Genomic DNA, 17,511 nt, shown 5'->3' with positions numbered 1-17,511 from the left:
TATGCCATTATTTATTTTCGCTGATCACTGCGCGTGAAACAATCACCAACCAATGAGATTGATTTTAAACATTTTAAATATAAGAAAGCTGATTGGCTGAAATTATTGTTGAGGGCCAATAGTTTTAGCTTTGCTTCTGCATGGTGACTAACAATCCACACAGCCTTTGCTTGTGCTCATTTGCAGTCTCTGCACACACATAGGTGTTTACCAATAACAAGTTAATACCGGATCCATTAAAATCAGTACCAGAACGCAAAACACTGACATTCCACAAGATCTGGCTCATATTAAACTCTGGTTAAAACCAACATAGGTTTAATATTTTTTAGAGGAGAAAAAAGCATCAACACAGCTTCTGTTAAAGTGAACAGCCATGTTTTATTGTTGTATAAAACAAATCTAAAATAACAGTGTAAACTGAAAGCATTCAATTTACTACATAACATGGCTTGATGTCTTAGTCAAACAGTGTTTCAGCATAAACACTAAAACATTCAAATATTTAGAGCAGAAAACTATTTTTTCAGAGATGCGTGTTGACATGTGACTACATTGACAATATGTGCTGTAAAGTCTTTCAGAAGGTGTGCTAATGGCAGGCACAGTCACTTTTGTACTAAATTCATTGCAAACATAATGTATGCATGTATATCACAATAGGCAAATTTTTGATATTTCGATAAATCTGATATATTGCACAGCCCTACACCTGAGATTTAACACATTTTATCAGTCAACTATTGCCTCTGTTCCTGGGATGCACAGTTTGCAAAAAAATATTTGAATTGTAGTGTTCTCAGCTTTCAATTGTATCAGTTTTGCTTCATACATATTTTTCCTTATTATTAGGACTATTACTATTGACTTGTATTTGCATTTCTGTTCTCAACATTTTTGTCTCATTGTTCTAAATTTGTTTAACAGATATTTTTTGTTGTGTTTTTAAGGCTTCCTCTACAGTTCTCCAGACTCTTCTGCTGACTGGTTTGGGGGACGCTTGGCCCGCGAGTGTTTCTACAGCTCTCAACAGTCCTATGATGAGTCAGACCTCGATCTGAACCAATCACTCAGACTTCACGCGCTCATCGAGAACATCGTCAACTTCATCAGTGGAGATGTAGGAAATGCTCCTGCCTTTAAGGAACCAGAAGAGAGCGTATCCACAAGCCCACAGGCCATTATAATAGCCATGGAGCAGCAGCAGAGCCGGGCAGAAGTATGTGGATTCCATATTTAAATTTATACTATGTTTCTTCAGATGACTTTCTTTGCTTTTAGCTGCAGCTTTTTCTGTTTTATGCATTTCTCTAGTTGCGTCTGGAAGCCCTTCATCAGATTGTGGTGTTGATTTCTGGGATGGAGGAGAAGAGCAGTCAGGCAGGCTCTGGAGCTGGACGCACAGGCCTCAGTTTTCACTCTGCATCTTTGCTAACTTCAGTCAGACTTCAGTTCCTGTCTGGATGTTTCGGCCTGGGGGCTGTCAGTTATGGAGGTCCAAAGGGGGAGAATGTCCAGCTACATCATTACCAGGTAAACTGTTGCACTGGTCTGACCTTTGAGATTAGAGCTACTCCTAAAACATTTTTTTAATAAACTGTATGCACATGCTTTATTTTTTTTGTAGGATGGAGTCAGAGCAGCCAAGAAGAGTTTACAGATGGAAATTCAGACCGCTGTGCATAAGATCTATCAGCAGCTGTCAGTCACATTAGAAAGAGCCCTGCAAGCAAACAAACACCACATAGGTAATGGACTCAAACTCATACACTGCTTTGATTCAGGTACCATTTGCTATTATTTTATTATGCTATATATACTGTAAAAATGATTTGGATTGCTGTGTGTGTGTGTGTCCAGAGGCCCAGCAGAGACTTCTATTGGTGACGGTGTTCGCATTAAGCGTGCGATACCAGCCGGTTGATGTTTCATTAGCTATTTCTAGTGGCCTTTTGGATGTTCTTTCTCAGCTTTGTGGAACAGAAACCCTTCTTGGACAAACTCTGCAACTCCTGCAAAAGCCTGCTGGTTCTCAGCTCAGCACTGCCCTTAAAGTGGCCAGCACCAGACTGTTACAGATACTGGCCATCAGCACTGGGTACAACACAACGTTTTATTTCATTATACGTCTGTTCATTTCAGAGGCAATGTGAAAGTCAGCTGCTTTGTTTTATATTCTGATTCTAGACATGAATCTTCTTTTTAAAACTTGTGGGTGTGGGGGTCCTTTTCCACAAAAAATATAAAGCAACACTTCTGTTTTTGGATAATAATAATAATAATAATACATGATTATTCAGCACCAATTCAGCATATGAATGATACTGAAGTCTGATCTGCTGGAATATTTCTAGCACTAAAATAAAATTGTATGTCTAATAAAATAAAAGACCATTAGTTTGCATGTGAAAATAAATATTACTTATCAAATAAATACAATTTTGCTGAATAGAACACTTTTAGAAATGCTGAAAACTTATGAATAGTAGCATAAATTGATTGTTTTTTCCTCTACAACATCACTGAGATTTGTTTTTTTGTTCTATCTATCCATCAGGACATACGCAGATCGCTTGAGTCCTAAGGTGGTCCAGGCTCTACTGGATCTGCTGTGTAGTCAGCTGAAGACTCTGCTGGCTCAGGCTGCTGGAAACTCGCTCATTGCTAGTACAGATCTTCAGGAGAAGACGGATGACTGCGCTGATGCTCAGAAGAAAGACTTTCGAGGTACAGTAGGACATTGTGAGCTCAAAAGCATCGTACACCCAAAGTCACTTTGTAGTCTAATATATGGCTTTTATTTTGATGTAGCATTACTGCGAAAGAGACACACAGCGGAGCTGCACCTCGGAGACTTCTTGGTGTTTCTGCGGCGAGTCGTCTCTTCCAAAGCTATCCAGTCCAAGATGGCATCTCCTAAGTGGACCGAAGTCCTTCTCAACATTGCTGCTCAGAAATGCTGTTCAGGTAATACAGCAGTGTCCAAGCAATATCATCTTGTCTGTTGTCAGTAGGCTTGGACTTCTCTATTTCATTAGATTCTCACTCAGAAGATCTTGATTCCGTTATAATCTCGATTTAAGTGAATACAGTTTTAAAGAGATAGTTCACCCAAAAATGAAACATTCTGTCATGATTTACTCACCTTTTCCTTGTTTCAAACCAGAATACATTTTTTTGGGTGAAATATCTCTTTAAAAAAATCTTGTTGATATTTAAAAAAAAATATCCACCTCTATATTTCAGATGCATAGAATATGAAGTCATAAAAAATATAGCAGAAATTAAATAAATATAGTTTATACTTTTTTTTTCATACTTACAGTTTCAGTGTATAAAATACTAGAAGCACAAAGCTATTGTCAAACTAGCATATAACAAATAAAGAAATACCAGAAACATAGTTTCTTTTTATACCTTCAGAAGAACCGAATGAAGTCCAGATTTCTTTTTGAATGTGAATATAGATAGATAATGAGGAAAAGTCTTATTTTAATAAGATTAAGGGGGATTTTTTTTTTTTAACTAAGGCTAACTTCTTGACTATGACTTGGGGTCATTATATATGGACCCAAAGTTCAAATTAAGGATTGAAGATATACAGTACCTTTCATCAAAGTTGTCCTGAAGCTATTGAACAACACCGATTCTTGTCTTAGGACAATTTTTAAAAACTTTTTTTTATTCTTTTAAATTGTTGTAGTCATGTTGTATATGACCATGTTTTCGTCCAAAGATGCAAATTACATTTAGGGTCAAAACTGAAATATTGTATATAAGACATGCAAATTAAGCAGCGTTTCCAATTAACGAGTCAAAGCGAAATAAATCTTCACTTCCTGATTAACCGGTGCCAAATATCAAAGGTAAAAATGAAATTTGCTGCGGTAGGAGAAGCTGCGTCAATCTTTTTGTTATTTAATAAATGATTTGCGCCTTAGAAGACTAATGCCGACATGCAAAAACGAACGCGTGGTGGCATTTGAAGGCTTGAGCCACGGAACCCCGACGATCTTGATTCTGGAGGTATCTAAAAATATAATAACACCAATACTGAAATGATTAAGGCATTTTAGAATGACCAAAACTACATTTCAGATGTTTTACAGTGTGCTCAACCTGCTGGTTTATCCATTCAAGTGTTTCCATTGTAGTTCTTTTCTTATTGAATAAAAAGTTTATTCTTCTAAGTTATGCACACACAAAAAAATTATATACATTTTCAAAATTTATGCATATCTTGGCGTTTTCATCAACATTATTATTATTTTTTTATGCGCATGTCCAAAATGCGGCATCACAGTGACGCAGTGGGTAGCATGATTGTCTTATAGCAAGAAGGTCGCTTGTTCGAGCCCGGCGGGGTCAGTTGCCATTTCTGTGTGGAGTTTGCATGTTCTCCCCCCACAGTCCAAAGGCATGCGCATAAAAATTGCCATTCGAAGGGCACTTCGGATTGAAAAATCATGATCGCTATAGTGTGTCATTCCAAAACAAAGTGATCAAAACTAACCACTTCGAAGGGTCTTTTGTAATAAAGAAGTTGGAAAAATACAACTTATAGACACTTTAGGAAACTATCCTTTGCGCAGGGAAGCCGTTTGGTGTGTCACTCTGCAGTCAATTCGGAAGGGCTCATCCATGTGCTCTAATTCTTTCAGAGGGACCCTCCGACGGGATTCAGGCATAGGAATGAGCCCTTCAGATTAAATTCCACCCTGTTTACTGTTTACAAATATTAATTTTAAGAAAGATTTTGACATACGATCATGTATTTAATTGTTCAAGTTGCTGTAAGCCACAAAAGCAAATTGAAATCCGTGTTCTCATGCTGTTTGTCCTACAGATATGCTAAGAGATAAACTATATAGAAAGCTTTTCTGTCAATTGACATTTATTATTGAACCATATCATACTTCCCCTAAAGTGCTGTCAAGCCAGGAAGTATTTCTATTTTTGTTTTTAACAGAATCAGTAACCATTGAAAAATCCAAAAACAAAAACCCAGCCTTTGTTGTTTGGTTAGTTAAGTTGGTTAAATATATGTGTTTTTTTCAGGCATTCCTCTGGTTGGTAACTTGAGGACACGGCTGCTGGCTCTGCATGTTCTTGAAGCAGTTCTTCCTGCCTGTGAGAGCAGTGTGGAGGATCATCAGATGACCCAGGTCTGGCTGCGCATGCCTGTGTTGAGCACTTGAGATTTAGTGTTGCAGAGCTGAATGAATTTGTGTTTGTGTGGTACTGTAGGTGGTGGAGAGGCTGTTTTCACTGCTCTCTGACTGTATGTGGGAGGCACCTGTCGCTCAAGCCAAACACACCATCCAGCTAAAGGAGAGAGAGCAGGAACTCAAACTACAGGTGAGGGAGGAGACTCGGGTGTAAGAGGTATTGATGCTTCAACATGTATTAATACACAGCGTTCACTTTTTCTGGTTGTTTTAGGGTGAAACAGATGAGGAGGAAGAAAATTTGCCTATCCAGGAAGTGACGTTTGACCCTGAGAAGGCCCAGTGCTGTGTGGTGGAAAGCGGACAGGGACTGACGCATGGCAGTGGAGGCAAAGGCTACGGTCTGGCCTCCACTGGCATTTCCTCCGGTTGCTACCAGTGGAAGGTTCTATACATTTTTTGTTTACATTATTGTTTGAATCAGGGGTGCCCAAACTTTTTCTTGTGAAAGGCCAAAAACCAAACTTAATTTGAGTGTGCTGGGCCGAAGGTAAATATACCAATCTTTATTCCATTATAGTTGGCATGGGTAATTTCCTAATTTATTTATTATATAAAAATAACTAGAAAACATTGCTTTATATTAACTAATGCAGTTTATAGTTTCATTTTAAAATTGACTTATTACAGTTAAAAAAAAAATCTCATTTATAACAGAATGGAGTTGCTCTAGTCAAGCTGCTCCTGCTTTTGGCCTTGATTTGCTCGTCAATGTTTTCTGGGTTGTCCTCTATCCATCGAGTGACAGCATTTTTGTGTTTAAAAAAAAATCTGATTTATTTACAAACATGTAATTCAGTTGGCTTTTTTGTAGTTCAGCCATAAAACAAACCAAATAGGTTGCATTAAGTTAGAAATTGCAATCTCTGTCAAAGGAATTCACTTTAACCCTTCCCAACATTCTTATTCTCTCTTCAGATGGGACGTTAGGCCAAATTAAAGGTTACCATGGGCCAACATTGGCCTGTGGGCCCTAGTTTAGGCATCTCTGGTTTAAAGGTTTGGGGCCTGTTCGATTTTCAAAGGGTTGGTTCACCCAAAAGTAAAATTCAGTCAATATTTACTAGCCCTCCGTTGTTCCAAACATAAAAGAAGCTATACTGTCCTAAGCTTTAAAAGCAGCAGCCATTGACTTCTATGGTGTTTTTCTCTACTACGCTTGTCAATTGCAAGCAGTTTCCAAAATTCTTTATAATATCTTATTTTAGTTCAATAGAAAAAAGTTGAAAGTGGGTAAATTCCTAGTATTTTTCTGTTAGTTATCCCTTTAAGTGTTTTTAAAAGATGTATTCCCAATGCTGCATTTGCCTGATTACAAAAAAAGTACAGTTTAAGCAGGATTTTTTTTTATGTTGAATATTAAATATTTGTAATATCAAAGTGAGATTTTTCTGCATTTGTCATTACTTCAGTGGACAGGAAGTTAAAGAACAGCATTTGTTTGACATCTATAACAACATCATGCAATTCTGTTAATTTAATGCATCATTGCTGATAGAAACAAAAGTAATGACCACATGCATATTCTGTCACAATGTATATATTTAGTCATTATGTGAGAGTATACAGTACAAGTGTTATTGTTTGTTTTCAGTTTTACATTGTAAAGGAGAATCGTGGAAATGAGGGCACATGCGTGGGTGTTTCACGGTGGCCTGTCCATGATTTTAACCACCGCACAACTGCAGACATGTGGCTCTACAGAGCATACAGCGGCAACCTCTACCATAACGGAGAGCAGACCCTCACACTGTCCAGCTACACACAGGGTGACTACATCACCTGTGTGCTGGACATGGAGGCCCGGACCGTGTCGTTTGGCAAGAACGGAGAGGTGCAGTCTTTAAGCATTTCACCATTTCACATGTCAAAAGCTGAGCTGTAATACCCATTTATCTCATTCTCTCAGACTCATTGTGTACACATATATCTATGTGCTTAAACATGTGGCTTTATCTGGCAGGAGCCCAAACTGGCCTTTGAGGATGTTGATGCTACAGAGCTTTACCCTTGTGTCATGTTCTACAGCAGCAACCCAGGAGAGAAGGTAAAATATAGAGATGTTGATTTACACTTTATTGCCAAAATAATGCTGATCTGTTCAGATTAATGGTTGAATGTCAGTCTAAGCCAGGGGTGCTTAACCCTGTTCCTGGAGATCTACCTTTTTCCAGAGTTTAGCTTAAAACCTGATCGAACACAGCTAAATCAACAAAGTAGGATCTGAAGAAGCACTTGGTAATTAAAGTCTGCAGGAAGGTAGATCTCCAGGAACAGGGTTGGACACCCCTGATCTAGGCTCTGTTTTTTATCCTAGAAATGGGCATTACAAACAAGAAAATTTCCAATGATATTTGCATGAATTCTGGTTTAAGAAAATGTGTTGCTTTTGTATTTAAATTTTCACGTACATGCACATACCTTTGAACACCATTATTTGTGCTGTGCAACCAATGAAGATACGTCTCTTTTCAATGTAGTGTGTATCTTTTTATTTTCTGCTGTTAACGTCAATCTGGATATATATATATATATATATATATATATATATATATATATATATATATATATATATATATATATATATATAAATGAGTATTTCTTTAGTTAGTTAGAAGCTTTTTTGAATGCTTTCTCTAAAAAAATGTTTTATAGCAATCGTTTGTAAGTAAAAAACGTTATACATGCTCTATATGCATTGCTTTATAACGGTCTTTCATTTTGCAAGCATTTTTTCTTTATTTTTGAATTTTGTAAACAAAGCTGAAAAACAAAACTTTGAGTAGACAATCAAACAAACCCCAAGCAACAGTCAGACAAGAAAGAAAGAAAGAAAGAAAGAAAGAAAGAAAGAAAGAAAGAAAGAAAGAAAGAAAGAAAGAGTGTTCTCCTCTAAAGTTAGTAAAGTGTTCATAAAATATCTAGGTTTTTCTAATTATAGACTACCTGACAAAATTCCTGTCGTGTATCCAAATTTTAGGAACAGCAAACAATAACTTGACTTCTAGTTGATCATTTGGAATCAGAAGTAGCTTATATGAAAGGCAAAGGCCTCATTTACGCTCCTTTTATCGAAATGAAATATAATCATGCCTTGATTTTTAATTATTTAATTAAGACAGAAAGATCTGACTTTGCAATGACGAAAGTCTTGTCGCATCTCTAAAGGATTTACCCAATTACAAATTAGAGCTTCACCTTTGACAAATACTGCAATTATCACCTTCCCATGTGTGTAAAAGAAGAACCCCAGCACACCCAGCCTTTATTTGAAAAGTATCTTGACATGACAGCATGCCACAAATTCAACCACAGACCAAAGTGCTTATCAAGAGCCTGAAGACCAAGTTTCCTGCAAATTCTTCATCAGGATAGCGCTCCTTCTCATACTTCAGCCTTCACATCAAAGTTCCTGAAAGCAAAGAAGGTCAAGGTGCTGCTGGATTGGCCAGCCCAGTTCCCAGGCATGAACATTATTGAGCATGTCTGGGGTAAAATAGAGGAGGCATTAAAGATGAATCCTAAGAATCTTGATAAACTCTGGGAGTCCTGCAAAAAGGCTTTTTTTGTCATTCCAGATGACTTTATTAGTAAGTTATTTGAGTCATTGCAGAGATGTATGGATGCAGTCCTCCAAGCTCATGGGAGTCAGACACAATATTCATTCTTTTTCCACTGCACCATGACTTTATATGCTATACAGTACGTTATTTCTATTAAGTGGCAAGACTTTTGTCTAAGCAAAGTCAGACTTTACTGTCCTAATGAAATAATTAAAAATCAACACAGGGTACGATTTAGTTTTGGTTAAATGAGCGTAATCTAGAGGCCTTTGCCTTTCATATAAGCCACTACTGATACCAAATGATCAACTAGAAGTCAAGTTATTATTTGTTGTTCCTAGAACTTGGATAGGCGACCAGACTTTTGTCAGGTAGTGTATGTTATACAGTACATAACATCTTTAACCCAGTGTTTATATGTTGGAGGTGAGGAGTCTTTTCATTTATACAGAATTATCCTCCTGGCTAGGAGGAAACAAAAAGCAATAGCATCAGACTGGGATTTGCTTAAGTTATACATTTTAGCTATTATTTTGAACTGCTTGTATACTTGTTATATATTAAACTCTTCACATATTTACAATTAACATATGATTTCCTTTGTAGAAAGTGACTCAACACTGTCATAACAGCTCAAGCAACAGAAAATGTACACTATTTGTCAAATTTTACATTGTCAATACAGTTTCAACAAAGAAATCACCCACTCTCACCTTGCAGGTAAAAATCTGTGACATGCAGATGAGAGGCACACCCCGTGACCTCTTACCCGGCGACCCGATCTGCAGCCCAGTGGCCACTGTCCTCGCAGAGGCCACGACCCAGCTGATCCGCATCTTACACCGCTCTGAGCGCTGGACGCAAACCATCAACCACAGCATACTCCAGCGGCTGCAGCAGATCCGATCCTGTCTGCGAGATGGAGCTCCTCCTGCAGGTTCCACCAGACTGCGCAAGAGCCGCTCGGCACAGAGCCGTGAAGAGCAGGATGAAAAGGAGGAGGAGCGGGAGGAGGAGAGAGGAAGGAGCGGACGGCACGCAGCAGCGGAGCTGCCGGAGGCGCACCTGCGGACGCTGTGCCACCAGGTGTGGCCGGTGTTGGCGGTGATTGGGGGTGTAGATGGTGGGTTGAGGATGGGGGGACGGTGTGTGCACAAGCAGACGGGGAGACACGCCACTCTGCTGGGTGTGGTGAAGGAGGGGAGCACTTCAGCTAAGGTGCAGTGGGATGAGGCCGAGATCACCATCAGGTGAGAGATGGGGGTCTGTTTGTTAGCTTAATTGATCTGTTGATTGTGATTTTATTGCGAGCCTATTACTCATTACTAGTACCCAGAGGTCTTTACTTTTCTTTCTACTCTCTTTGGTCTCTTTATGGGATGTGCACCATGACTAGGTTAACTTATGTTTAAATGGAAATTTTGTCAAATCTATTCCTAATGGGGGTTATTAGAATAGTATAAAGTCTGATTTATACTTCTGTGTGGAGTGATCTCTTGACACAATTCCACATATCTTAAATGTAGCCCATGCTGTTAATACTTCTGGATTCCTTCTGTGCAGCAGAAATACTTTCAAAACACTAGTAGGGAGTGGGTTTTATATGTTTTTTTTTTTGAGTTTTTTTATATAGATCTTTTGAGTTAGCTTGAAATTGGTTGGACGTTTCTACTGTAGAAATAGCTCAAACTTGCACACGAACCAGTCAGCGTTAAGCAACTTTAATCATGAAGTAAATACACAACAATATGTTAATAAATACACAGAAAATGCAAATCTATTTTGAGTTCTTCATTAGGACTCAAAACTTGTTAAACCTTCGGGACACAGACCTCGATTTTCTCCCGCGGCTCTCAACCCCGCCTGTACTTGTCACTGATAGCAAGCCGACCAATCACATTATGCCTTAAATTTTTATACGCTAGTTTGACATAACCTACATAATACTCCAGCTATGCACTTGAAACATTTTTTATAAACATTTATTTTAAAATTTGCAATCATAAAAGTCATCAAAGTGTCTCAGGTCATCATATACAAGAAAACATTGTCTTTTATACATTCATCCATCAGCTAGTAATTTGAGTCTTTTGTGAAGGGTGAATTAAACAAACAAAAAAAAACATCTGAAAATTCAGTTTTTCAATACACTTTCTCCAAAAACTCCCACAGAAGATTCCAGATATGACAGAAGTCGTCAGATTACTGATGCAAATCATAAGTAAGATTTTCAAGGGAAAGAAAATGGCTAATTCAACCACATATTGCCTGAAGGAACATTAGGAAAGGACCTCAGCAAAAGAATACATTTTCTTGCGTGATAAGTACAAAGGTGTAACACAGATTGTAGTCAAATGACTACAAAAACTTGCAAATGACATTAACATGAATGCAGCCTTTGTAAAAATGTAAAGCAAAACATAAACTTCAAGTATTTTCAATAACTGTATTGCTTAGTGGACTAGTCTCGCACATCCCTTCTCTATTTATAGGCTTTTCTTTCCTCCCTAACCATTCCATTGACGTGTTCCCTTTGCATTAGTGCCATGATGTTGCATGATCCCTGGCCCTCCTCCCTGCTCCCTCACTTTCTCTCTCTCTGTCTCTTTCTCTCTCTGTGTGTTTGGTTTGTCATTCTTTTTCATTGAAGCTTCCCCACTTTTTGGTCGCCCAGTGACACGCCGTTATACAACTTGGAGCCAATTGAGCCTCTTCCCTTCGACGTTTCCCGTTTCCGAGGCCTCACCGCAGCTCTTCTGCTGGACCTCACTGCTCTCGCCAGCCTTCAGGACGATGGCACCAAATCGGCCTCAAGTCGCCGCCATGAGCGAAGACACCGGCATGAACAACAGGAGGAGCGAGAGATTGAGCCGCGCGGCAAACCGAAAGAGGGTACGGGAGACCTGCGTGTATCCCACAGCTTAGATGAGGTTCGAGCTCGTGCGCCCCCTAACTCTCGCTCCGAAAGTGAGCTGGCTGCTTATACCCAAGATGCCACTCAACAGACTCCAGCGGAGGGACGGCGCAGACTGCAGGAGATGGTAGGATCTCGTGGAAGCTCACAGGAAGCTGTTGCGCAGGCAGAGGTGCATGCAGTTCAGCTGTCCTATCTGTATCTGGGAGCAATGAAGACTCTCAGTGTGCTCTTGAGCTGCAGCAAATACGCAGAGCTGCTACTGATCCCAAAAGTGACGCCGGACAGTGGCCATAACGCAGACTGTGCCAGCCCTGGGGTGAGCGTGTGCCAGGAGGAGGCTGAGTTGAGATCGGCTCTGCAGTTTCTGATGAGACACATGGTAAAGCGGGCAGTGATGAGGTCGCCTATTAAAAGAGCACTCGGGCTGGCAGACCTGGAGCGGGCGCAGGCCATGATCTATAAACTGGTGGTCAATAGCCTGCTTGAGGAACAGGAAGGACAGAGTTCCAAACCAGGTACTTAAAGGATGAAGTAATCAGATACACATAAACCAAATATATGTCATAAAAATACAGTAAAAATCATTGTGAAAAGTTTTTAAAATTTTAAACAACTTATCTATTTCTATTAATATTCTATTTTTATTTTTAATAAAAATTGATGGCAGCAAAATAAAAAATTCATAAATTATGCTGCTGATTTGGTAAAATAAAAATTTTTTAAAATATAAAATATTGATTTTTTTCACCTTTTATCACAGTCTTGGACAGGTGAAGCAACAGCCTTTAATGCATTGTTTTTGATTATTTTATTGTTTAATTTTAAATTAATTTTAATCAAATTTACTGTTGGCTGTTTTTGCCCCATTGATTTCCGTAATAATCACATTTTTATGACTGCAAAACCATGACACCATATAATCATGCATTTTTGACAGTTGGTGGTTTTCTCTATTGGGAAGAGTTTAAATTTGTTATTTTTACTGTTGATCCTCACTTGGCACCATTAACCATTTAGATTGGCCTGTGCAAAAAAAGCTTAGTTTTGGATTTTATATGAAGTATAACAGCAAATTCAAGTGTGTGTATTTGTGTCTGTGAGTGTGAGAATGACCTTTGAACACTTACCTTGATGTGTCTGAGAAAATCAAAATATGCATCTCAGAACTACATGGAGTAAACAAAAACAAAGTTTGTGTATTTATTCACCATCAAATGTGATTTATAATGGAAGTCAATGGTGCAAAAACAGCCACCAACAGTTAATTAGGAAGAAAAAAATTAAAATCCCCCAATGCACCTAAGTCAATGTTGTTACTAATCGTTCACATGTCCAAGACTGTAATAAAAGGTTAAAAAATCAAATCTAGTCAACAATTACTTTTTATATTGAAAATGTCATTTTGTGTGTGTTTTTCACCAAATCAGTGACATCATTTGTGTATTTGGCAATTAAAGAGTTAAAACTCTGTAATGTTCCAAACAATTTAGTAGTTTTGATCAGGACTGAGGTTGATTAAAAGATTTCTGCAAAAGAAATAGCATAAATAGCATTTATGTTAAAAATATTTAACACCAAGTACAGAAACTAATAAAACCATATATTTTTTTTTAATTAAAGTCACATCACATCTTTAAATTTGAGAAATATGTAATGATGTGACAATTGTGTGAAACTATGTGAAAATGTGTGTTTTGTTTTAGTGGACACAGAGTGTGAGGAGTTAGAGGGAGAGCAGCAGTTTCAGACTCCAGTCACCACCTCTCCTTCAGCCTCCAGCAGCACTTCTTTCATGAGCTCCTCGCTGGAGGACACCACCACCGCAACTACACCTGTTACCGATGCAGAGACCGCCCCAGCTTCTGAATCTCCTGGAGTGATGCCCCTCAGCCTGCTCAGGTACACACATATGCTTTTTGAGCGTGCGAACACTGAATCATTTATTGTGGGTGCATCTTGATTGATCTGCATGTTTGTGTCTGAGCAGGCAGATGTTCTCCAGCTACCCAACCACCACCCTGCTGCCTGCACGTAGAGCTCAGACACCTCCTGTCTCATCACTGCCCACCTCGCCTTCAGATGAACATGGTCGGAGACAAAGCCTCACATCACCCGAGTCCCAGCCTGCTCGGACCACTAGCAGAACAGGTACAAATACACATACTATAAAGATTTTTGCTTCAGAATACAATTGGGCCCAAACAAATGGCTGATCTTTATGTAATTTAATTGATGTACACTGTGAGTTTGGGTTGTGCAGTAAAATGTGTTTTATTCTTGTGAAAAAGTTTATGTTCTGCATTAGGGGTGCAACGGTATGTATTCAATATGTATCACTGTTTTGGGGTCATGGTTTCGATATGGTACGGTTTGTGCTACGCTTAGAAAAAAATGCCTACAGAACAATTCAAAGAACAATAAACATTTATTGGTTAACAAACACTTGACAATGCAACAGCTTCACACATATGACTCAGGATTTGCATCTTCTCGCATTAATTAAAAGTAGGGCATTTTGTAAATTGGATGTTCAACTAAATTGCTTAGAAAATAAAGAGAAAGCTTCAATTTCCCCTTTTTCTATTTTACACCTCAACTCAACAATCTTAATTATGCAGATAATAATTATGTCAACACATCTTAATAATTGAGCACTTTTAAAGTATTGGTTACTTCTGTTTACATTATGCTTGCATTACCATGGCAACAATGCATTTCTGTTTATGATTTCTATATGATTTTATTATGATTCCAGAGAGCTCCGTCTCACTTATCAGCACCATCGTAGTGAATGAAACTTAAACAGAGAGAGAGAGCGTTCAGCTCTTCTCTTAATTCAGCAGGAACAGTACATTGAGAAGAAAATTGTTCTTAGCAGACAGCGGGTAAACAGAGTAAATAGCGGGAGTGATTGGGTGGAGAAGAACACCCAAATGAAGCAGGACTGAAGTAAAAGACCTGCTGTATGTCCGCGTCCGTAAGGGATGCTTCTGGGTCTGGACACGGACCTCGATTTAGCTGTTAGTGACAGCTGATCTAGGCTGTCTTCGCAACAACAACAAAAAAATGGCATTCGTTATGTTTTTGTGTCTGTTGAAACACTGACGGCAATGCGCTGGGATTTAGCCTTATCTGCGCATTTGCGCTGTATCGCCTTCACTGGACATACTGAAACCCACAGAAACTCCACACACACACACACGAGGACACGTGATGTCAACAACTGATTTACATACTAATAGGTGATTAGACAGGTCTTCGCACGTGCAATGCTCGTGAAAGGTAATCAGAAGCATACACAGGCTGAACTGCTTTGTAGCAGTTGTTTTTATTAACAACCCAATATTAATATTGCAGATTTTGAACCGCGGATCACAGGGCGCACTGAACCGTGTGAGGACGATGGGACAATACTTTTTGTGTTTTTTTTTTTTACAGAGAACCGTTGCATCCCTATTACGCATCGTTACTCTAGTCTTCATTTGGTACTGAAATCAGTGTTTTATGCCGCTTAATATTTTGGTGGAAATTGTGATGTACTACATTTGTGGAGTAAATAAAGTTCAAAGTAATTAAAGTTCACATAAATGCTACTCTCTGGATGACGTATTAAAATCCCTACAAATGTACTGACAAAAATATCAAGCAGCATTTCTTTTCTACATTAATATCTCCATTTAAAAATTGTGCACAAATATTCATAACTGAGCACCAGCTCAGCATATTATCATCACTTTTGAAGGGTTGTGCAACATTAAAATAAATTATGTTTCTAAAACATATGTTAAAATAAAGTGAGCAATTGTAAATTGCATACATATTTCTGCTTTTACTGTATTTTGAACAAATAAATACAGTGAATTATAAAATGACATTTTTCAACATTTATTAAAAAAAAAGCTAACACTTTATTTTGATGGTCCACTTGAGTATTAGTAGACTGTCTGCTTAATATTTGTTGATACAGACATTCAACAGACATTTAGCTAGCTATAAGAAACTTTGCAAGTACATGTCAGCTTACACTAACCCTAAACCCAACCTATCAGTCTACATATAATCTAATGAGAATTAGTTGGCGTGTAGATGCAATGCAACTTAAATTCAAGAAACAGACCATCAAAATAAAGTGTGACCAGAACAAATAATGAATTTTAAATAAATGCAGCCTTGGTGATCATAAAGGCTTTTAAAAACATGTTTTTATAATTTACCTAATATATAACTTTTAACAATTGACCAGTATTGTATATCATGCTTTTGTTTAAGTTCAAGATGCTCTTTGGATCATTCTTGAATCTCACTGGAGAATATGATCATTAGTTTTAACACAAACTCGTAGAGTATTGTAAGAAAAAATGATGAGAACGTAGATCTTTATAAGGATGTTTATTCTGCATAGCAGTCTCAAAGTACACGATAATACCCTGGAGTCAGCATTGTCAAAATGAAAAACTCAAACCTATTATACAGTTTTGATTTACTGCCTTTAAATGTAAAAGAAGTTGCTCATTGGCTGTCTGTTGATGTATGTTAATGCTGTTTCGACAACTTATTTTTATGAGATTGTTCTCTGTGTCCTTTGTCAATTGCTTTTAAATTAACCATTTGCTCAAGATGTGATCATCTCAAAAAATGCAGAGACCGCAGACTGTTGACTTATCTCTATCATAATACAGCCCTTTTGAGAAATGAGCATCGACACACAATTTTGAGTGGAAGTTGGGTCGAGGCAGACTAAATTCTTAGTCGAATTTTTTTTTTTTTTTTCACAAATTGTCCTACTTTTACAATCATCAATGTTAAAAAAAGCATTTAGTTGGAGATGCAAGCTTTTTTTTAACCTTTCTACTGTATGTAGCTATGTCCATATATTCAGTGCTGTATTTTATATCTGATTATATGGTTATTTACTTCAAGCTTTATCAGACCCCAGCAGTCGTCTCTCCACATCTCCACCTCCTCCTGCCATCGCGGTGCCTCTGCTAGAAATGGGATTCTCCCTCAGACAGATCATGAAGGCTTTAGAAGCAACAGGTACACAGACTCGAACAGAAATCTCATGCTTTCTTCTTTCTTCTCATGTCATCAGATATTGAGAGTATTGTTCTTGTGTTGATCTGCAGGTGCACGAGGCGAGGCAGATGCTCAGAACATTACTGTTCTTGCCATGTGGATGATCGATCACCCGGGCACAGCGGACTCCGAAGAGGCCTCAGACCCCTGCTCCGGGGCAGCCGGAGGGGGGAAAAGCACAGAGAGGAGTTTCCTGCGCTCTCCTGGAGACATACCTAATGCTGACGCCACAGAGATGGAGGAGGGATTCAGTGAGAGGTAGACATCTTAATATTCTTCAGATTAAAGACACATTTAAAATATCCAAGAACTACTAGTGTTATTAATTTTGCTGACTAATGTACTTACAATATCATTATTGCCTAAAATATTACATCATGCTAATGACCTTCAATACACCCTCTATTTCTGGTTTAGTTTTATAGAAAGCAGGGAAATACCAAGAACATCTTGATAAAACAGCACTGTTTCTTCCAAATGTAATCAAGACTGTGACGTAATAAAATTGCTTCAGCAGTATCAGCTTTCAGCCTTACTCTGCTTCAAATTACTTAGATAATAAGGTTTAAACACATTAGCTCATCCATGAGTATGATTTCTGCAGGAGTTTCATAGGATGTAATGAACAACTCTCTTGATTCTACACTCACAGCATCATCATCTACCCCTTTGTTTGCTGTGATTACGAGCCCTCTAGCAGTGAAACCTGCATACTGTGCCTTTTAAT

At 38.3% G+C, this 17,511-nt stretch overlaps 1 protein-coding gene across 12 annotated transcripts in view; it reads left to right on the top strand.

The window, feature by feature from the left end:
- Nucleotides 1–17,511, top strand: part of herc1 (HECT and RLD domain containing E3 ubiquitin protein ligase family member 1) — an 86,839-nt gene that overhangs the window by 34,754 nt on the left and 34,574 nt on the right. For 6 of the 12 annotated variants that reach the window (XM_087261184.1, XM_087261182.1, XM_087261187.1 and 3 more), the window contains exons 26-42: nucleotides 951–1,219; nucleotides 1,315–1,533; nucleotides 1,628–1,748; nucleotides 1,861–2,098; nucleotides 2,558–2,727; nucleotides 2,812–2,967; nucleotides 5,059–5,165; nucleotides 5,248–5,358; nucleotides 5,443–5,613; nucleotides 6,823–7,062; nucleotides 7,192–7,275; nucleotides 9,512–10,041; nucleotides 11,466–12,223; nucleotides 13,412–13,607; nucleotides 13,696–13,856; nucleotides 16,629–16,745; nucleotides 16,835–17,042. In XM_087261184.1, coding sequence (XP_087117310.1) covers nucleotides 951–1,219; nucleotides 1,315–1,533; nucleotides 1,628–1,748; nucleotides 1,861–2,098; nucleotides 2,558–2,727; nucleotides 2,812–2,967; nucleotides 5,059–5,165; nucleotides 5,248–5,358; nucleotides 5,443–5,613; nucleotides 6,823–7,062; nucleotides 7,192–7,275; nucleotides 9,512–10,041; nucleotides 11,466–12,223; nucleotides 13,412–13,607; nucleotides 13,696–13,856; nucleotides 16,629–16,745; nucleotides 16,835–17,042 — 3,856 coding nt within the window. Of the gene's footprint in view, nucleotides 1–950; nucleotides 1,220–1,314; nucleotides 1,534–1,627; nucleotides 1,749–1,860; nucleotides 2,099–2,557; nucleotides 2,728–2,811; nucleotides 2,968–5,058; nucleotides 5,166–5,247; nucleotides 5,359–5,442; nucleotides 5,614–6,822; nucleotides 7,063–7,191; nucleotides 7,276–9,511; nucleotides 10,042–11,441; nucleotides 12,224–13,411; nucleotides 13,608–13,695; nucleotides 13,857–16,628; nucleotides 16,746–16,834; nucleotides 17,043–17,511 lie in introns of all 12 variants that reach the window. The other 6 variants (XM_087261181.1, XM_087261179.1, XM_087261185.1 and 3 more) reach the window with 1 other exon arrangement.

This window comes from Danio rerio, chromosome 7 (assembly GCF_052040795.2).
Source record: "Danio rerio strain M-AB ecotype USA chromosome 7, GRCz13ab, whole genome shotgun sequence".
Classification (NCBI taxonomy): Eukaryota; Metazoa; Chordata; class Actinopteri; order Cypriniformes; family Danionidae; genus Danio; species Danio rerio.
This window is presented reverse-complemented; position numbering and strand designations above follow the sequence as displayed.